The following is a 23,406-nucleotide window of genomic DNA, read 5'->3' as shown; positions in this document are numbered from 1 at the left end:
CCATCTTAGGTTATCTAGGCATCACAGGGGAGAGGGAGGGAGAGGAAAAAAAAAGTCTAGTATTTAATTTGAGGTTAGGAAGCCAAGGGAGCTTTGATGATATTAGCATAATGCCTACTTAAATAAAACACCAACATGGTTTCTAACAATCCTGGGTATTAAATAATCCACAGCTTTATGAGTTGTATATAACTGCATTTGCTAGATATACAACGTTTATAACAATGGATTTTTAATACTCATAATGACTACAACGTAAGATTCACTGAAATAATTATCATAATGACAGACGTTTTAGTTTAAAAAGGCAAAAAGTATCTTGGTTGTACCTTTTTATTTTGTAAATTTCAAAGAGAAAATTATGTTTTTAAATAAATGAGTTTACTTTAGCTCAGGGATTGTTTTTTTTAACTATCATTTATCAAACATTAGTTAGTAGGCATCATATAAAAATTCAACAAAAAGCCCTTAACATCTTTTACATTATATTGGTGCTATATGGCACTGGTACCCTAACACATGCTCTGAAATTATAATATTTATAGCATCTGAGAGACTGCTTTTCTATTTCTTGATTTGCCATACTCAATTATTCAAAAAGTACATTAGAGTATGAACATGAATGTCACCATAAGCCTTGGTGATTAGCAAAAAACACTCGCTTCTTTATATTGTTCTAACAAATTCACGCATTTCTAAATATAAAAAGTGATACAGGTATTAATAGAAATCATAACAAGGCAAATAAAAACTCTACTGGGAACAGACTTAAACATCCTCTTATGCATAGTCTAACCATATATGAAAAAACAAACCATAAAAATAAATATGATCTCGCTTTAATGTGGTGTACCATAATGATAAGAGATCAGATGGAATAAAAGTTAAGTCATTAAATTTTTTTTTTCCCCTTTATTACTAACTAATAATTTTGTACTAAGAAATTATTAATCTGCTTACCTGACCACGGGTTTTCATTAGCCTTAAACATTGTGCAAAGGAATCGGCATTTGCAACTGGTACATAGCCAACGAAAACCCCATCTAGGACAACTTCTAGGCACTCTTCATATGGCATATATGGATGACTGTTTATGGCAATCATTCCTAGAGATGTAAGAACCAGCAAAAGTTTATTTTTTTCTTTAAATACTTCATTTACAATAACACAATCTTGGCTTAGATGATTTAACAGACCACATGGAGCCCCATCAGGAGTGTGCACTGGACATATGAAACCTGAAAAAAGATTTTGTAATATAAATCTTGAAAAAGAGCACTAATTGTGAAAAAAGATGCATGGTTTTAAAAAGGCTTATAAAATTTTATTGAATACATAAAATTTTACTTGCATTAATGCAGTCACATTATTAGGTCCTTAAATTCTTCAGAAAGCAAATAACTGATTATCCACCCCCTAAGGTGTGTGGATAGCTCTGAACAGGATTAATTTACAATTCTCTAGCAACATAATAACAATGGTCATTCTTGTTCTGAACAGGAACCTTTTATCAACTGACAAGTGCTAATATAACACAGTTTGTAAGGCTATGACAGATAATCAAATAATAAATTCAAACATTAGATGTTTTATGTTTCAAAATTATTGAACTTCATTTGCTCATTTTTAAATGCATTGTAAAAGGAATTTTGCTTTTTTTCTTACACAAACCATTACAAATAAAATGCCATTTGTGGTTTTCACATGTAGCCAGATACTACACTAACAAATAGAAGATTAGTAAGCAGCACAAAACAGGCACTTTTCTGGAGCCTAAAGCACACATCAATCAATTGATTGATATCAAAGGGACTGGGAGGACAACACTATAAAATGAATGATAATAATGTGTGTTCCCAAGAGTAAGAAGAAAAACTAATAAGCTTGACTCTTACCTCACAAAGGTGACTGAAGTATACTATCTACCTGAAGGGTCTGGTGATTTGGTCCTCCCTTCCAAACTACTCCTGCAGGGGTCTGGCATGCACCAGTACCACACAAGAATGTTGCACTGCTTAGCTTTGTTTCAGGTAGTGTTTAACAAACAGCCTTTACACAGACAAACCTGTAAATCTCTTTGTTTCCTGAAATTGCCTACTAGCAAAGAATGCTACAGTACAGGCACATTTTCTCACATTGTGATTTTTAGGGATGAAGACAGGATCAGCTTTTTTTAAAGGGAGGTCACCAAGATACAGATAGCCTTTGTTGAAGGGGGCAGGTTGGTCTGTGTATTTTTAAACAGGCGATCTTCTTTGGACACGGATCTCTGTCAATACATTTTAAGATTAACCCTGGAAAAGGTTACTATCTGCCGAGATATAATACGGATCACATTCAAAAGAGGCGTTTGTTTTGGCTATAGGATTAGAAGGCAAATTAGGATATTGTAATGAATTGCCGGTCACTCCGAAAGGCCGATATTTACTGACTCTTGCTCCTGAAGCTTAAGATATAAAAAATGCAGCTTTTTGTAAGGGTTCTTAAGACAAATGGTGGCCCAAACTCAAGAATCTTATCCAGCGACCAAGAACCCACAACAGTGGGTGGAGATGATCTATGTTAAGCAAAAGATCTTATAAAACATGTCTGAGTCAAGATCACCGTCAAAGGCACACTTAAAAGGTTCTGTTAAGAGAGATTTACAAGACGATATAGCTGATGGTTAAGGGTGGCCAAAAAAGGAAGCCAAAAATTTCAGGGTTATCTGATGGGGTGACTGACTTGTAAAAAAGCCAACCACATCTTCCACACACGCTGGCAATGTACTATGGATGAAGATCTCTCACAGCTCATCAAAAGGGCAAAATTTTGGGCAAGGACGATTTAACAGTAAACGAACAATACGTGATATGAAACGTTCAATACTCTGAACGAACAAAGTAAAACGACAGTGGAGGTCCTGCAGAGAGTGGGGTTCTCCTGCTGTATGGAACTGGAAAAACAGCCATCAAAGAAAGAAGATGGAAATCTTCCCCAAAAATACAGGAGAGAAAACCCAAGCGTGAAGGTTTCGAGTGAGAAAAGAGGGAGCAAAGGTGGTCTGTTTCTACTTTCAGATACAGCAGTGCAGACCAAAGCAGGAGTATTCTTGGTCTCAGATGCTAAAGCAGCAGATACTACGGGCTGTTGGGCCAATGTTGTGCTATTAGCACAGCTGTCCCTGAAAAATCCTAAACGATATTCCATGACTATGAAATCAAACTGGGAGGAACAGATAAATTGACGACGATCTGTTCCAATCTAATTCAGAGCATCTTTTGCCATTCCTAGAGAGTTCAAAATTGGAACTACATATAGTGGAAGTTTGTGGTTTTCTTCTGTAACGAACAGGTCTAGTTGGAGATTTGGAAATAGCTCCAAGACCATCTGAAAAGAACTCTGGTTCAGGGTAAATTCCATATGCAGGACTCTGCCTGGGTAGGATGTCTTCTATTACATTGAGTGAACCAAACATCCTCTACCATGATGAGTGAACCCGACAGAGAAACATTACTCTTCTGAAGGAACCTCATAATGGGAAGGGTCACTGCAGTGAGAATTCTCAAGCAGGATACCCATTTCTGAGGCAACAGACCAACACGTAGTTGTCTGTGAAGATCTTATATGCGAGTTTCTTCAAAGTCAGGAAGACCACCATTAGTCCAAGCCTCTTAGTGTAGTAATTGGTGGACACAACAGACGGTTGTCATTTTGAATAGATTAAACCAGATGTGTATGTTGAGGAGAGAGAGGTTGAGGATCACTCTTTCCTCCAAGAAATCTTTTTTCGGTACAATAAGCAGTAAAAGTGGTGATACTTTTTCATTTTTGCTTTACCCAAGTGTTATTCTTAAGTTGCCATTTAGTATTAAATCTTATATATCACTCTGTAAACGTGTGAGACAACGTTGGTCACTTATGTATAATTTTATTATTGAATAATGTTAGATCATTGAAAAAACTTTCATGCTAATATATACCTGGAGTTATTTATTTGGATTATCTTTTGGCAAAGCTGGAAGGTAGCCATTAGACTTACAGTGCAGGGTGGCAACCCTGCCTAACCGCTTGACCAGGTATGCCGGGGGTGGCTAGGGGGTACCCAGCCACCTCTATACAGTAAATACTCTCACAGCAGTGAGGTACGTCACTTTTGATTGCAGGCAGGACTTCTGGGGGACAGGTGATGTTGGGCCAATTTATATAAATAACTCCAGGTTTGTATTAGTTAGGGAAAAATACAAATTATCTCCAAATTTCTCATTGTTCCCATACTAACAAACCTTCCGTTATTTATTTAGATGACTCACTCTTAGGTGGGTGGAAGTCCTAAGTCTGGCATGGACAGTGACACGGTTTTACCTAGTACAGTATATGACTGTGGTCTAGGGAAAACTTTAACACCTCGCTAAAACATACAAAGTGAGTATAATAGCAGCCTGTGCAATTCAGAGTAATAAAGTTTGTCGTCTTGTAGAAACACCTTTTGAGTTTATATATATGAAAAAAAAGACGCCTCCCATTGCTTACCTCGCAGAGAGCAAAGGGAACATGACAGTATATAAAATCATAACTTATACTAGACTACACAAAGGAAGTGATAATTACCTGTAGAGGTTGAAGCCAGCTTGCAGAGGTACCCATGGTGCTGTACCCCCAGGAAAGGGAAGATGAAGAAAGGAAAAGCCAGACATACTCCCATTCATCCCAGTCTTAACCCGGGTAATCAATGCCCTCAACCAACTGCTACTTGTCCATCAAGGAGCCTGAGGTATTCTTAAACCACTTGTTGAGCAGCCACCACAGGACCGATAATGAACGTATCAAGTCTCCCGTGGGTTACGCCTTTCAAGTAATAGGCTGTGAAAGTAGTTTGCCTCTTCCACACGCACACTTGTAGAACTTGCAACACGGAGTTGTGTTTGAATGCCAAGGATGTGCTAATTCCCCTGACATCATAGGCTTCAGATCTTCGAGCCGGGGGAGGATCCTGAGCCAAGGCTTTCTATCATTTGGAGGATCCAGGAGGACACTGTGTTCTTAGTGATCCTCCTCTTTACTCTCCATGAGCTAACAAACAGAAGTGCTAGTCAGGGCCATGTTGCTGCAGTGAGTTTCAGATAGTATCTCAAATTCCTCACTGGCCATAGTAACAACTGATCCGAGTCATTGGCTATAGACCGGAGACTCGCAATCTGAAAGGGCCCGAATCTATGGTCCAGCACCCCTGAATTTTGAGTCTTAGCGATGAACTCGAGGACGAAGCTGAGTGTCACTTCCCCCCGTCCATCCCCTTGAATGGGCAATGTCATACGAGAGGGTATGAAGTTCACTGACTCTCTTTACTGAGGCTAAAGCGTGCAGGAACGCCATCTTCAAAGTGAGGTTTCAGTCAGTTGCATGGCGTAATGGTTCGTAGGGAGATCCTTTTATTGATCTCAGGATGCAAACCCCGTTCCAAGGGGGAGGCATAATCTCTGACTGAGGGTAAGTGATCTCATAACTCCGTACAAGTAAAGAAAGGTCCAACGATGAGGAAACGTTAACTCTTTCAGCTTAAAGGCAAGGCTTAAGGACGAGCAATAGCCTTTCACCGCCGAGACAAGGAACTATGCTATTACTGGAAAAGTGGCATCAAGTGGAGAGAAATTCCTTCCATGATACCAACCAAAGAAGACTCTCCATTAAGCCTGGTAGACTGAGGCTGAGGAATTACACAAGTAACCGGACATTCTCTCCGCAACTTGTCGTGAAAAGCCCTTCTGAGAGAGGGCAAACTGGATAGTCTCCACGCGTGAAGTCGAGGCGACTGCACAGTTCTGTGAAAGATGTTCGCACGTGGTTTTTGAGTAGATCTGGTCGTGGGGGAAGCTCTCGCAGTAGATCTACTAGAAGTTGCAGGAGGTCCAGAAACCACTATGCATGATGCCATAGTGGAGCTACTAGGGTCCTCTTTAGATCTTTGGATGCTCTGGTCTTGTTGCGCAGTCTTCTCATCAGACAAAACGGGGGAAAGGCGTATACATCAATGTTGTCCCACCGTTGTTGAAATGCATCCTGCCATAGAGCCTGAGGGTCCGGGACTGGAGAACAGTACAGCGGAAGTTTTCCTTTCTGAGATGTTGTGAACAGATCTACAGTTGGAGAACCCCACAACGTCAGGACTTTGTTGGCTATCTGACAAATCAAAGACCATTTGGAGCCTACTATCTGAAAGACCATTTGGAGCCTACTATCTGAGTTGCTCTGGACCTGGAAGGATCCTGGGTCTCGAATATTTCATCAAGAACTATGTCCTTACCCTCTAAGGTGGTGGAACCAGGAATAGACAGCCTATTAATGGCCCTCAAACAAGCAAGGACCTGCCAAAAGGTGTGCTCCGACTCACGTCTCTCTTGTTCAGAGTGATAGTTCGGAGTAGCCGCCTTTGGAAGATTCTCATCATCGGAATCTAAGGGGTCATCCAACTCCAGGCTCACGTCCAGAACCTGGGCTAGGCCAGGGTCGTCAACAGTGTGGCTTGAGGGACCTGCCACAGGGGACCTTCTCTGTGCCTCAGCCATACAAGATTTCATTGCTGCAGCATTCTTGGGTTTCATCTTGGTGTCTTTCAACTCCCTATACACAGGACGTTCCTCTGCGATCTTCGGAGGGGGGAACTTGCAAGGTTTTCGAGGCACCCGACAAAGCTTTAGCAGCAGGAGCTGAAGGCTCTTCCTCAGGAGGATGTAAGGAAATTGGACGCTGGTCCGGGGGTACTACTATACCTCAATTTCTTGAGAATTGAAGGGATGGATAGTTATCTCCCTGGGGGAGCCTATGTCCCTACTCGTCCTAGGGTAAATGATGTCGGCGTGAGGTGGAGTTACGCCTCTCATCCTTCTCTTCTGCCTGTTGGTCATTGTTTCCCTTGCCTTCACCGGGGTAAAGAGTAGGTTGGCCATGTAAGATTCAGAAGATCGAGGACCCTCGGCACGCGATGGGGATGGAGGTGATCTGTGAGCCTTGTCCGTTGTTGATTTCCTTCTAGGATCTAGACTCCCAACGGACGAACTTGACGAGGATTCCAAAGGAATCCTAGGGGTCACTCTGACTGAAGCAGTCGGAGGTTGTGGTGGTGGAGTAGCCACACAGAGACTTCTGCAGAATGGAAAGAAAAGTGCTCAACCATGCAGGAAGCTCAGAACCTCTAGGTAAGTCAAAGGCTTCCCTTGGAGGTCTAGGAGGTGATCTCTGGAAGGAGCCTTAGTTGACGTAGGGAAGAGTCCCTGTGGCAGATGAACACATTCCTTCGATGGACTAGAAGGACGGTATGGACTAATAGAAACATCTGTGAACCTATAAGGAGGCTCCTTGAAATCCTTTGGAAAGGGTATCGGCCTGCCGCTGGAGGTGGTAAAAGCTGGAGGTGGAGGCGAAGGTGTTGGAACCGCACTTGCTCACAGATCCGAGTCATCTGCTCTTGAATTGCTCGCGTAAATCATTGATTTGCTCACAAAATAGATTCGCTCAGAAAATCGCGAGTTTCGCGCGTCAACGGGAGTGATTCACGAGTAGAAGTGCTCGCAACAAGAGCACTAGGAGCCACACTAGAAGAAGAAGGTCTAACGCCTTCCTCCTACCGCAAAGAAGCACCTACATCTGACAAAGTCAGCAGAGAGGGCCTCTGAGTAAGAACAACCATGAGCGTTGGAGAACGTGTTACAGCGGGACGCTTTTCCAAGCGTCGCATAGGCGAACGTTCGGTCCGAGGTCACTTGGGAGAATTTCGGGATGAGGGGCTACACGCTGATGGGCTGAGCGAAACCCTACCTCTACCTCTAGACGAGGAACGTCTATTTTGCACCTTGATTGTGAACGCACGGTTCGCGATCGTAAACGAGCTGTTCATGAATGGGAGCGTATAGTTCCCGTTCGCTCTCACGAACATGAATGTCATTTTCATGAACGGTGCCCTCGCGGGCGTGAATGCCACCCTCATGAACGGGAGTGTCGTCCTCACAAGTGCGAGCGCCGTTCTCATGATCTAGATCGTAGAGATCTAGAACGCGAGCGTCTGAACCTAGTTCTAGACTGTGCTAGTGATCATGCAGAGCACGATCGTGAGACTTCTCCTCGTGAAGAGGAACGCCTACGAGGAGAGAGTTGAGACGAGAGGTCTTGTTAACGCAAAGCTTTAGCGCATGAATGCCTTCCAGAAGAAGAGCGTTCGGATCTTGATGACCTACGATCCATAAGATCTTCCGATTGTCCAAAACGGCGATCAGGGGAGGCGACGACAAAGCTCGTCTTTTAGCACTGCAGGTTAAAGGACGACGAGGTCCGACAGAATCTCAAGACGCCAACAGGAAAGAGTACTGGGCTCTCTTCAGTTTGCAGCAGTGACAGACCCAGTGCTAAGAGCACAGCTGAAGGATGCGCCAGGAGTCTGGAGAAGATACGCATCAAACGCTCGAAGAGATCTAAAAACACCGATACCGACCTTACTACGATCACTTCTCAAGCCATGGTTGAAGGCCAAGAACCTAAAGAGGACTGTGCCCTTACAACCACCTCCACCATCGATAACCATCCACACGGATGCCTCGACGGAAGGATGGGGAGGTCACTCCCATCAAAGGAAAGTCCAAGGGACTTGATCTTCTCTATTCAAGACCTTTCACATCAACATTTTGGAGGCCATGGCAGTCCTTTTGACGTCGAAAAAACTCTCCCCTCGCAGATTAGCCCACATCAGGCTGATCTTGGACAGCGAAGTGATAATGAGATGTCTGAACCGACAAGGCTCGAGATCTCCCCATATCAACCATGTGATATTGGCCATCTTCCGTCTGGTGGAAAAGAAGAGATGGCACTTATCAGCAGTTCACTTTCAAGGGTTCCGTAATGTGACGGCGGACGCTCTATCCAGGCTCAACCCGATAGAGTCAGAATGATCCCTAGACGCAGACTCATTCTCCTTCAGCTTACAACAAGTACCGGAACTGCAGATCGACCTCTTCGCGACGAGCGACAACCAGAAACTACCTCGATATGTAACCCCATACAAGGACCGTCTAGCGGAGGCGACGGACGTCATGTCCCTCGATTGGAACAAATGGAACCGGATTCACCTGTTCCCTCCGACCAATCTCCTGCTGAAGGTCCTCAAAAGGCTGAGATCCTTCCGAGGAACGGCAGCTCTAGTGGCTCCCAAGTGGCCCAAGAGCAACTGGTTCCCTCTGATAATGGAACTAAAGCTGAGGCTGGTCCCTCTACCGAACCCAGCACTATCTCAACGAGTTCAGAAGTCGACTGTCTTCGCTTCATCACAGAGAACCCAAAACCTTCATCTCATGATTTTCTTGCCTTAGCGGTTAAGAGAAGATTTGGGATCTCAAAAGGGAGTATAGACTTCTTAGAAGAATACAAGTCCAAGTCAACCAGAAGACAATATACATCGTCTTGGAAAAAGTGGGTTGCTTTCGTTAAAGCAAAAGGACTGAAAGAAATCTCAATAGACTTTTGTCTGTCCTTCTTTATCCACCTTCATGAACAAGGTCTGGCAGCCAACACGATAACTACGTGTAAGTCGGCCCTAACTAGACCTCTTCAATACGCCTTCCAAGTGGACCTGACGAACGAAATCTTTAACAAGATCCCGAAGGCATGTGCTAGACTTAGGCCTGCAGCTCCTCCGAAGCCCATTTCATGGTCCTTGGACAGGGTCCTACATTATGCTTCAACCGTGAACAATGAAGATTGTTCTCTTAAGGAGCTAACTCAAAAAGTTATTTTCCTGTTTGCTATAGCCTCAGGGGCTAGAGTTAATGAAATAGTGGCCCTATCCAGAAATGAGGGCCATATTCAGTTCACAGAAGTGGGAGAACTGAATCTTTTTGCTGATCCAACCTTTCTCGCCAAAAATGAGCTACCCACTAAGAGATGGGGTCCCTAGAGAATCTGGCCTCTGAAGGAAGATGTCTCTCTGTGTCCAGTAGAATGTCTAAAGGTCTATCTTCGAAGAACTTCAGACTTCAGGGGAGGACAGCTCTTTAAAGGAGGAACTTCAGGATCAAACTTATCCCTAAGTCAACTGAGGGCGAAGCTCACCTACTTCATTCGCAGAGCGGATCCTGACAGTACACCCGCACGTCATGATCCAAGGAAAATTGCTTCATCACTGAACTTTTTTCAGTATATGGACTTTGAACATCTTCGCTCATATACTGGATGGAAGTCATCCAGTGTTCTACAAACATTATGCGAAGCAAGTGCATGAATTGAAGCACTATGTGGTGGCGGCAGGTAGTGTATTAAAACCTGTCGTCTAGTACTGCAATGAACAGTGAATTGATTGGGACTATCAAGTAGGGTGAAAAGGTGTTGACACCTTCCAGTGCAATACCTTTTAAGTGAGTGTCACCATGGTGACACTAAAGACTGTTCAAAATCTCAGGTGTGGAATTACTGTATACAGATAACACTTGTGCCGTGTGTACTTGTACACAGTGTTGATAATATACGTTTACAGAAAATTATATTGAAAAATTTTATAAAATTTTCAAATCTCATAGTGGCACTAGTCATTTATCCCTTTCAGGTGGAAAATTTTTCTGTTTAAAAATGTATGTATAATTCCTGAATTATATACAGTATTACACTTTTTATTCTAATTCTTACTCATTTATTGTAAATAAATGTCTATTAAAGTGTAATTGCATCTTATTTCGCCCCACAATTAGCACATTAAAAGTAGCCAGAGTTCTCTTGCTTATTTACCTAAGTAAACATCATATTATTGTATACTTACAAACATTGAATATAGTTGATACTTATTGTTCTGACAACATATACAAACTGTGAGACTTTTGTATATCTAGTTGATACTTATGTTTGTTCCTACAATATATGCAAACCTTGAGACCCCTTTTCTACGGTCTAGTATGACTCTTCCCTGCAGATGGCAGGAAGCCCTAACATTGTCCATGATTAGTGGTAATGACGTATAACGGTAACGTCATATGTCTCAATGGTCCGGATGACCATAGAAAAATTGTCCCAAGGTTAAGGTACTTATGAAAATCCACAGATACAGTACTTTCTAGTAATTCTCTTGTAAACTTCCATCAGGACGACATGGCTTGAGCCCAAAAAACGGATTTTGAAGCGAAGCGAAAAATCTATTTTTGGGTGAGATAGCCATGTCGTCCTGATGGACCCGCCCTCCTTTTCCATAGAAAAGGCTTAGACAAGATCCCTCCCGAGACTACTATATCTGTAGCACCATGCTCAATGCTACAAGGAATGAGCGCCATCTTGGATACTCGTAATAGTACGGGAGGAAGGGTAACCTTGATAACGGCTCCCCTTCTGTTCGCCACTCTTCCCCTTCGAAACAAAAACGCTATTCGGGGTGAACATTGCCATGTGTCGTATCAAGATATACATCCCCTGATATTATGCGATATCCTTAAGAGAAATTTTAAGGATATTCGCGCCAGGAGTTAGAACTCTGGAGACCTAAAGGTCAATTCGCTGGGAATATCACTGTAGCCAAATATCCCTTAGAAAGCTACCAATAGGAACCTTCCATCAGGACGACATGGCTATCTCACCCAAAAATAGATTTTTCGCGTCGCTTCAAAATCCGTTTTATTGTTTCTTTGTATCCAGAAACATGACGTACATGCTCTCCAGAAGTTTCAGCCAATTATTTTTACAAATAATGAAGATAAAGCGGTCTTTAAATGATGACGTCATCCTTACTGCGTCGTCTTCATGACTGACTTTGACAGATTTGTCTTTGCGTATTTATTTTTACATATATATAGCGATTTTTTCACTTATGTTTCGAAATCCGGTACGTCTGCCAGAAATGGAAGGCATTGGTAGAGGGTAGGTGAACGCAAACTACGATCTACGAGAAGACACGCCAGTTTCCGAAGACGTACAGTATAGAAGTTATGATGCTTGTGTATTTGTTTACTTGCAGTTCGTATGTATACTGTGTTTTCAAAACGCCCGAATGAATTTTACGGCAAGGCCAATGTTACCCAATGTCAAAAAAGGACAAAAAGTAATAAGAGAACAAATGAAAAGAACCAAGAAGAAAGGGAAACATGAAAAAGAGTACAAAGCTGGAACATTCTAACTAAAACTGGCAGCAACAAGGGTCCACTGGCAACTCATGACACCCTCACACCAAGTGTATTATTAAATTTAGGGTTTAAAAAGTAAGGTTATCATAACAATGTTATTTTGATATTTCTAAAGATAAAGAAAATATTAATGGCAAATCTTTAGGAGCTCAAAACTCAAAAACATACTTATTCATACTTCGGTACATTTTTCTCTGTTACTTGTTGTTCAATTTTAAAGAGAAAGATATCATTGAAAAGAAGAAATTGTGACAGAATTTTTATTTTTCACTTTTTTTTCATCATTATTTTACGTCTAGACGAAGAAAATTAAGAGAAAATTCATTAAAAAAAGGAAAATTATTCAGTTTATAATTGGTGCCATATTTAGTGGAGAAAAGTGTACCTAAATATTTTTTTAAATTCATGATTTTTGCTAATAAATCAAAAAGTGTTTGATCAAATTACTTGAAATTTTTATATGATTAAGGTATTATACTGTATATGTCAAAAACATATATAGAAATGGTGTATTTTGAATAAATAAAAAAAATGCAGGACAACCGGATTATCCCCTTACGAGATCTCCAATGACCTACTCTTGCTCTAAAACCAAAGTTTAGCTGGCCCTGGGACAAGGCCTCACCTAGGGAGGGGCAACATTGCTGCTCTCGTAACTATCTGTGTAAATTTGGTGTGGGAAGAGGCTTGGTATAGGATGCGGGAGCTGGTCTCTTAGTTGGATGTTTTCAAAGCCTGCTATTAGATTTCATTGACTGTAAACTATGAATCAAAGCTTTCTTCTTTATAAGGAATGGTAGAAAACCTTTCCTTTATTTTCCATAAGTGACTTGCCCATTGCCTTTGCACTGGCTTTAGCTTTGCCCAGAATGGCTTGAGGGAAGAGCAATTTGTTTATTGGATTACTATAAAAAAATTTCCTCTACCTCCACTTCTCCAGTTCAAAACCCACCAAAAATTTTATCAGATACCCTTAAAGCCACCACTTCTAAAGAGTCCATGGCAGACACCAAGATGACCAAGGTATGTCTGGCCCTAAATTCCGCAGTCCAATGATTAGATTAGATTAGATAAGATTAGATTTGATTAGATTTAAGAATTTGGCCCTGTACTGGGGCCTGCAATGTCAATCAACCCCTATGTACAAGTATAGAGGAAGATGATCTGAGACCAAAGGAAAATGGTCCCCAACCTGAGCGTCCCACTTCTTGGGAAGGAGGACTTCACGAAACTCTTTTAGTTCCAAGAATACTTCACGCTCTTAATGTAAACTCCCAGAAAGGGACTACACTCCTGGGCGAGGTAAAATCATCTCTAAGTAGTAATTCCCTCATTGACCGATTTGATAATTTTGCAATTTTAGCCAAAAAGGAAGATTTCTAGTCAGGCACTGCCACTTCGACCACTGAAGCATCAAGCGAACCATGGCCAAGAAAAATCCTTCAGTGTCAGATAATGCTTCTCTAAGGTATTGAGAGCACCATTGTATGGCATCAGAACATCCTACTTGGGGGTTAGCTGGAGACATGCCCTTAGATACTGGTTTCCAGCCTGTCGGTCATGGCCCATTGGGGGCACAATGGGTTGACACGGGGGGGCACTAATGCTTGATAATGGAAAGTTTTATCTGAAAACTATTAATTATGATGGAATTCCGAATTTATAGATATTGACAAAATATTTCAGATATGAAATATAGTTGACTAAACATGACTACTTCAAATTCTCTATTAGGGAATTCAACAATTATATATGATAATCAAATAAATGTTAGGCAAATATGAAAATTTGATTAATTACCAGAAACAATACATTGCTCCTATGGTGAAATGTTTTCTGTTTGGTACAGTTATGAATGAAGAATTAGATAATTTGTTGAAAGATTCTGTCAAGAGTTGTACATTACATATAAAACAGTTAGGTAAACATTATAGTGCAACACAAACTGCCCTCCTATATTACTATGGATCACGCTGCTATCCTGTGAAAATAAAAAATATTTAGTAATTTGTATTTTTCCTAACATACTTACCGAGAACTACTTTCTTAGGAGGTACCCGGAATCTCCTGTCAACCGACCAGAGTTTTGTGTAGTTTACCCTACTTCTGTTTTCTGTGAGGACTACCCCAGGCGGAAGGATACGTACCGAGGCTAGTCCCGAGCCAGGTCGCGCGTTAGCTTGGGTCTCGACCCTCAATAAGTTATTGGATGTTAAAAATAACTAAGGGTCAGAAAGGCACTCGGGGAAGGAAGGGAGGGCCATTACCCGAAAGTATTTCTCGGTAAGTATGTTAGGAAAAATACAAATTACTAAAAATTTGTGATTTGTTCCAACACACAGACTTACCTCGAACTACTTTCTTAGGAGACCTACACTTTAGGAGGTGGGAGTGTCTACCTGACCTAGACCCAACTAAGCAGAACGGCTGTGAACCTAGATAGGAGACTAGGTTCCAAGGTTGACGGAAAACAAACCATAGGAAAACTACACAAAGAGCTCACACTAGTGTCTAAGTACTCACCCTTAAAAAAATTCTTGCTGTTGTGTCCAGTGATGAAACTGTGAATCCATGTCTTGATCAGTCACTACTTGGTCAAATCTCTGGGGAAAGAAGAGAAAAGAGAAGACAAGGGGAAAAGGGAAAACGAACCTGTGTCTTTTTGGTCTTGATAATCGCGATTATACCTGGGGCTTTGGCCGTTAAATCGCTTGGAGCGCGGAGATGACTGTGCCTATAGAGAACCCGTCTAGAGACTTCCTCGAGCATTCTTTGAGATAGTGGGCTGTGAATGTAGATTGGTTCGACCAGGTGCCTGCCTTGAGGATCTGCGCTACTGCCATGTTTCTCTCAAAGGCAAGAGAGGTACTTAAACCTCTAATGTCATGTGGTCTGGGCCTACCTGGAAGGAGAAGACCGGCACTACTATAGGCCTTGATGATTACCTGTCGAAGCCAAAAGGAGATGGTATTCTTAGAGATCGGCTTTCTCACTGTACCCGTGGAGACGAAGAGGTTCTTGATGCCAGGACGGAGACTAGCAGTCCTCTCCAGATATTTCCTTAAGGCCCTGACTGGACACAACTTCAAATCTTCCGGATTACCTGACCAAGGAATTGCTGGAACGGTGAACCCTTCGAATCTCGGATCCCAGACAGCTGGATTTTGTGTTTTAGCCACAAACGTAGGAACGAACTTGAATGAGACCTCTCGCCAACCTCTTGTGTGCGAGACTTCGTAGGACAAGCCATGGAACTCGCCCACCCTCTTAGCTGAAGCCAAGGCTAACAGGAAGACCGTCTTGAGAGTGAGATTTCTATCCACTATGTCCTTCAAAGGGTGGCTCACTCAGCATTTTCAGAACCCTAGCTACATCCCATTGTGGCACCCTGGAGGCATGAGGAGGGCAGGTTTGCTCAAAGCTCCTGATGAGCAGAAATGTGCCTAGAGGAACCCAGATCAATGCCTTTTGAGAGGAAAACTTGACCTAACGCTGCACGGACTCCCTTGATGGCTGGAATTGACATGCACGCCACGTCCCTGAGATGTATGAGGAAATCCGCAATGTCCAGAATCGAGGCTCCTAGGGGCTTGATGTTTCTGGAGGCGCACCATTTCGTGAAAGTGGCCCATTTTGCCTGGTACATCGCTGCCGATGAGTGCCTCAGATAACGAGACATTCTTTCAGCTGTTCCTGCCGAATAACCTTCTTTCCTCAGGAGCCGCTGGATAACCTCCACGAGTGAAGGCGCAGAGATTGTGGATTGTCGTGGAACCTTTGGAAGTGTGGTTGCCTTAAGAGATCTGGTCTGTCTGGCAGAGGCCCCGGGGGAAGGCACGCCAACTCTCTTAGGTCCACGAACCATTCCCTCTCCGGCCACCAAGACGCTACCAAAGTCATCCTTAGATTGAGAGCCGTTCTTACTCTGTTGAGCACTTGCCTGATCAGTGTGAAGGGAGGGAAGGCATACACGTCGAGATTGTCCCACCTGTGTTGAAAGGCGTCTTCCAATGCCGCCTTTGGGTCTGGGACAGGAGAACAGAATACGGGGAGTTGTGCGTTCAGCCTGGTCGCGAAGAGGTCCATCACCGGCGAACCCCACTTTTGGATGACGAGACTTGCTACCTCTGGATGAAGGGACCACTCGGTCCCTACCACTTGGCCCATCCTGCTGAGTCCGTCGGCAAGGACATTCCTCTTTCCCGGAATGAATCTTGCCATTATTATGACTTGTTCCGACTTTGGCCCAATCCATTATCTCCAGCGTGAGGTCGCACAACTCCTTCGATTTTAGGCCGCCTTGCTTCTTTATGCAGGCTACTACCGTGGCGTTGTCGCACATTAACGCCACTGTGTTTCCCCTTAGAAGACCGACGAATTGAAGGCATGCTTTCTGAACGGCCTTCATTTCCAGGATGTTGATATGCTGTGTCTTTTCCACCTCTGTCCAAGAACCCCTTGCTGACTCCCCGCGAAGGTGAGCTCCCCATCCTTCCTTGGAGGCGTTTGTGAAGAGGAGCATTTCCGGGGGCTCAGCCGCGAAGGGCATCCCCTTGAGGGTGTTTGCTCGGTCTCTCCACCACTCCAAGGATTGCTTTGTCCCTGGAAGAATAGGAATTACTTTGTAGGGAGACCCTACTGTGTGTGTGTGTGTGTGTGTGTGTGTGTGTGTGTGTGTGTGTGTGTGTGTGTATATATATATATATATATATATATATATATATATATATATATATATATATATATATATATATATATATACTATAGTAAATTTTTTTTAGTGAGGCAGATTTCACTGACTCGCAGGGGTGCCCTTTTAGCTCGGAAAAGTTTCCTGATAGCTGAGTGGTCGGAGGTATACAAAATTACTTTTGACCAATCAGATATCAGGGAACTTTTCCAATCTAAAAGGGCACCCTTGCGAGTCGGTGCAAATCTGCCTCACTAAAAAAACATTTACTATAGATATTGTGCTAACAACAGAAGAATTATCATCAAATGTTTCAGTAGGCAAAAATGTTGGCAAAAGTGACCACAGAATGGTTAGGTTTCAGGTAAATATTCCTCATCTAAAAGAAAGGAAAATTATAAGGAAGCTAGACTACAGATGTAGTAACTGGATAAAACTGAAGGAATACACCAAGAATTTAGAACACGATGAAACAGAGAACAATGATACACAATAGAACTCCTTTGTAGAAATACATAAAGAAAAAGGGGCTAAATGTATACCGCACAGAAATATTTTACCAATGGAACTCGAAAACAAAGTGTTTCAACAGAGAAATAGCCAATACAATAAGAAGCAGAGACAGGAAACATAAATCATTGGGTCCACACCCTTCAATTCATGAATTTCTGAGCACAAGAAGTTAAGCCAAAAAGTAGCTAAACTAGTTAGAAAGAAAGGCCAAGATCAATTAAGAGAAAAGAGTGGTTTCAGCTAGTAAAAAAAACCAAAGAACAGAGGAAACCAATTAAAAATAACATTAGCCCATTAAGACACTTGGAGGGTAATCTCATAACAAATGATTTGGAAAAAGCCAAACTGATGAATGCATATTTTACAACTGTATCCACTAGAGAAGAATCAATGACCCTCCCCGACCAGCTATCAAATATGAAGGGCCACAACCGTTGAATAGAATCACCTTTACAATGGATGATGTGAAAAAGAAAATAAAAGGACTCAGTAAGTCTAAGGCACCAGATCCAGATGATATTCATACAAGAGAGATTATAGAACTAAAAGAAGAGATAACCCAACACTTTTGCAAAATGTTGCGAAAGACAGCCTACTAAAGAAAAGCACCACAAGGGTGGAAACTAGGCAATGTTCCTCCAATCTACAAGAAGGGACTAGAATAAAAAGCCAGCAACTGGAGACCTGTGTGTCTAACTTCAGTGCCTTGCAAAAATTTTTAATCAATTATAGTACTGTAGATTCAATAGTAGAACATATGGAGAAAAACAATCTTCTGATAAAGAGCCAACATGGTTTTAGACAAAAGAAATCATGTGTGACAAATCTTTTGGAATTTTCCATATGTTTAAGATTTATGACAAAAGCAGGGCAATAGACATCGTATAACTAAGAGGGCTTTTGACAAAGTTCCTCATATAAAATTAATAGTAAAAATTAGAGCACTAGGCATCATTGACGAGCCAGTTGAATGGATCGAAGACTGGCAAATAAACAGAAACAGAGTTGTAATCAATGAAGAAGCTTCAGAGTGGGCAGCTGTTACAAGTGGAGTACCTAAAGGATCCATCCTTGGCCCATTGCTATTTCTGATCTACATTAACGACATATATTTAAGATGAACCAGTAGAATGGACAAATTTATCGACAATATTAAACTAGGCATAAATGCTGTGAACCCAAAAGACACTCAAGCGTTAAGAGAGTATCTAATGAAGCTTGGAAAACAGTCCAGAAAATGGTAAATGCCTTTCAACTGTGGGAAATGTAGTCATGGACAATCAAATTACTCACTGCTGGGAAATGAACTAGAAAGTATGGACCAAGAAGATCTCAGTATTATTATCAGCAAGGATTTAAAGTTCATCAAACAGAGCATATAAGCTGAAAAGAAAGCACAAAAACTGATTGCTACATAATGAGGCAATTCAAATATAAAAAACAAAGACACTACTATAACCGTACACATCATTAGTAAAACCCCATCTAGAATACGATTCTGGACTCCAAGTATTCAGGATATAAATAGACTGGAAGCCGTATAAGCTTGTGCCACCAAACTAGTCCGAGCACTAAGGTAATTTGGATATAGACAGAGGATGGAACGTTTAAACTTATTTGATCTACAAACTCGATGACTAAGAGGACAGTGAATAGAGGCATTCAAAATCCTTAAAGGAATAAAACAAATGTAGATTACAACAATATATTCACGCTTTTCACAAATCAGTCCAGAGGTAACGGATACAAACTGGAATTGAAAAGATACAACACCACTAAATGTGGAAATTTCTTTACATACAAAATAGCAAATACAGTGAACCCTCGTTTATCGCGGTAGATAGGTTCCAGACCCGGCCGCGATAGGTGAAAATCCGCGAAGTAGTGACATCATATTTACCTATTTATTTAACATGTATATTCGGACTTTTAAAACCTTCCCTTGTACGTAGTACTGTTAACAAACTACCCTTTAATGTACAGAACACTTAATGCATGTACTACAGCACCCTAAACTAAAACAGGCACAAATATTAAAGGCGATTTTATATCATGCGTTTCCTAAACACCTAAAAAGCACGATAAAAAATGGCAACCAATGTTTTGTTTACGTTCATCTCTGATCATAATGAAGAAACAAACTCATTTAGTGTACACATACATGTATAAGTTAGTTTTTGCATCAATTATATTGATTATACAGTATGTTGATTTTTTTATTAGCAATGTTTTACTTAATTTTTCTTAGGACTTCCAAATGAAATGTTTTTCTTTATGACGCCGCCTGAAACGACGGCGTCATAAAGTACTGTACGCTCAGTAAACAACCACGCTCAGAACAAAGAAGGCATATAACGCACATGATGAAAGTGATAAATAATGATATTTATATAATTTACCGTATCTATATAAAATCATACAGTACATAATGTACGTAGCAAAGCAGGAAAACAATTTACGAGAGAGAGAGAGAGAGAGAGAGAGAGAGAGAGAGAGAGAGAGAGAGAGAGAGAGAGAGAGAGAGAGAGAGAGAGAGAGAGATTGTTTTACGTACATAAATGTAAATTTTAAACAAAAAAAATATGATAGGTTACAACATGTAGACTTTTAAAACCTTCCTTTTAACTTAATGCATACAGTACTAAACTATAAAACAGGCACAAATATTAGAATGTTAGAATATTAAAGTAAAAAATAAAGATTGTTACTGTACTCACCACGAAAGAAGTTCAAGAAAAACTTGAATGATGATGGCGATGAATTTGCTGCACAGTAGAAATGATGATGATGAAGCTGATGATGTGTTCTACTGTGCAGCCAGGTAGTATTTTACGTCTCTTCAGACGGAGGTGTCTTTTCCTGGGACACCTCTTCAACTTCTTCAATTTCTTCCAAAGGCGTAGTAGCAGGAGGAACTGGCTCTTTTTTGCGAGGCTGGAAGAACATTGTGATCGGAAGTTGTTGCCGCTGCTTCTTTTTTCGATCTAAGAGCATCTTGTAGGGAGTCATGATGTCATCAACCTTGTTGCAGAATTGCATCGACCGAACCATATCCTCATCCCACTCTTGCAACATTTCTTTCACCTACTTTATATGGTTGCAGACCTTGGCAAGCCGTTCTAGTGTTAAGCCCGTTTCTTCAACATTTTCTTGGGTCTCTTCCTGGGTTTCACTCTCTTCTTCGCTTGCCGATTTCGTCAGGTCTTCGAGGTCTGCGTCAGTTAAGGGCTGGGAATGGCAGTCCAACAACTCGTCGACGTCTTCAGTCGTCATGTCGCCAAACCCGTCACCTCCAATTATGGCAGCCAACTGCACAGATTTGCGTACTGCAGAGTGTTGGATTTCAGCAGGTGTAAATCCCTCGTCGTCGTAAACAATCTCGGGCCACAACTTCTTCCAGCTCGCATTCACAGTTGCAGGTTTCATCTCTTGAAGTGCCTTCTGAATATTCTTCAGGCACGTGGCTATGGTGTACTGCCGCCAGTACGCCTTCAAGTTAAAATCTTCATCCTCATCCTCTTCGGCAGAATCCACACACGCAACGAGGTCCGCCAAGGTATTCTTCGTGTAGAGGGCCTTGAACGCCCTGATAACCCCCTGGTCCATCGGTTGAATTAATGACGTGGTGTTGGGTGGCAGGAACTCAACCTGAACGCCCTCATGCGACAGGTCAGTTGCGTGTCCACCAGCGTTATCCATAAGGAGAAGGATCTTGAATGGCAAGCCCTTCTCTACGAGATATTCACTGACTTGCGGGATGAAACACTGGTGGAACCAGTTGGAGGTCAGCATCTCCATAATCCATGCTTTTGGATTATGCATCCAATACACGGGAAGGAGATTCTTGTTTTTATTTTTCAAAGCGCGAGGATTTTTCGACTTATAAATAAGCCCCGGCTTTAGCAAAAATCCAGGAGCATTGCCACACATCACGAGGGTAACGCGAGTCTTGAATGTTTTAAAGCCAGAGGCTTTGGCTTCCTCTTTGAACAGGAAAGTTCGCGACGGCATTCTCTTCCATAACAAGCCGGTCTCATCCATATTAAACACTTGTTCCGGCTTGTATCCACCTTCGGCGATAATATTCTTGAACGTCTGGTTCACGTAAGTTTCAGCAGCGGCAGTGTCAGCCGAAGCAGCCTCGCCATGCAGGGAAACGCTTTTCAGGGCGAAGCGTTTCTGAAACTTCGCGAACCATCCTTTGATGGCGGAAAAACGTTGTTTCTGAGGCTGGGAATCAGTGGATGTCCCTGGTTGAGGATCATCTGCATCATCATCTTCTTCAGCATGGTTGCCGTCGTCGTCTTGAGGTTCCTTTGCAGCAAAATTCTCATACAAGCTCAAAGCCTTTGTTCGGATGGTGTTCGTATCCAAGGCTATGTTCTTCTTCCGGCAGTCGGCAATCCACACAGCTAAAGCACCTTCCATGCGTACGATCGTTTTATTACGCGTTGTAACGACTCGCTTCGCTGATCTGCTAAAGGTGATTGCAGCCGTCTTTCTAATGTTCACCTCGTCCTTCTTGATATAGCGAACAGTAGATTCGTTGATTCCAAAATGGCGCGCTGCGGCCGCGTAACTTCTACCGTCTTTTAACATATCGAGAAGCGTAACCTTCTCAGCAATCGTCATCATCATTCGGTGGTGTTTAGGCTCACTACCAGCCTTAGTAGAAGCAGAACGCTTGGGAGGCATTGTACAGTAGGATTTAACAAAAAGTTCAACTTAAAACAGTCGCACACAGCACAGAATAAACTTCACAAACTTAAGAACGTCTACTCAGCGATACGCCGTAAGAGAAAGTGGACGACCCGGGCCCGCGAGAACCTAGATGCTGCGGGTTGGAGATGAGGGCAAAACACCAATCACAGGCTAGATAACAAAACTTGAGTTCTGATTTGTCATCTATCAGCGCTTGAACCAATCACAACCCGTCTTACAGTATATGATGCGTAGGTTACCAACTCAAAGTACAAGATACCCCGCGTATACCGTATGTACAGTATTAATAATAATAATAATAAATAATGATAATAATACAGTAATAATAATAATAATGATAATAATAATAACAATAATAATTTTATTAACAACAACAACAACAACAATAATAATAATAATAACAATAATAATAATAGCTTTACGTATGTTATTTTATTCTTTTGTAGGATGTGTGTCTCTCTCTCTCTCTCTATCTCTCTCTCTCTCGTACGCTTATTCGAAATGTGATTTTTGCAACAAAGAATATTATTGGATGCAGTACTACGTACGTATACATACAAAAGAATCATGGAAAAGATGCACATCCATTACATTTGTAGTACAGTAGTAGCCATCAGCAGCCTTACACCATTCTAATATGGTATGACTGCATCTGATTTGCGTTTCATGTTCGATTTAATTTTACTACGTAATGTATACAGTACTGTATTATCGTATGATCACATTCTCTTTTCGTGTTTTATTTCTTTCTGTGCTGAATTATATATCATATGTAATGCAATGAACAATCAGTAAGAGCAGATATTACTATTACAGTATTAATGGAATTACAGGTACCGAAATATCGTATTTGGGGGTCTTCAGATTTCGCGGTATTTTCGAAATTTCCGGAAAATCCGCGATATGTATATATATATATATATATATGGGTTATGGAAAAAACCCGCGAAGTGGTGAATCCGCGATGGTCGAACCGCGAAGTAGCGAGGGTTCACTGTACTTGGAATAGACTCCCAGTGGATGTAGTAAACATGGTAAAAAAGTTGAAAAATAAGACAAAATCATAAGAACTCTCTAAAAACTTAAACTAAATCGCTCTCAAAGAGCAAAAGGAGTTCCTGCAGATGGACTAAAAAGTCTTTGTCCCATCCAAAATCCTTGTAACTATCTCACACACACACACTCTCTCTGAATGTTTAAACTAAATTGCTCTATCAAAGAGCAAATGGAATCTCTGCGGGTGGACTAAGAAGTCTTTGTGACATACAAAACCCTTGTAACTATCTCACATACATACATACGTACATATATATATACATACACACAAACACACACACACAAACACTCTCTCATCCTTGT

The 23,406-nt window shown here is 41.6% G+C and overlaps 1 protein-coding gene across 1 annotated transcript in view; it reads right to left on the bottom strand.

The window, feature by feature from the left end:
* The window catches only part of Polr1B (RNA polymerase I subunit Rpl135), a 494,679-nt gene that overhangs the window by 245,889 nt on the left and 225,384 nt on the right, over nt 1-23,406 (bottom strand). The window contains exon 11 of the mRNA XM_068386504.1: nt 961-1,238. Coding sequence (XP_068242605.1) covers nt 961-1,238 — 278 coding nt within the window. The remainder of the gene's footprint in view (nt 1-960; nt 1,239-23,406) is intronic.

This window comes from Palaemon carinicauda, chromosome 1, assembly GCF_036898095.1.
Source record: "Palaemon carinicauda isolate YSFRI2023 chromosome 1, ASM3689809v2, whole genome shotgun sequence".
Lineage (NCBI taxonomy): Eukaryota > Metazoa > Arthropoda > Malacostraca > Decapoda > Palaemonidae > Palaemon > Palaemon carinicauda.
This window is presented reverse-complemented; position numbering and strand designations above follow the sequence as displayed.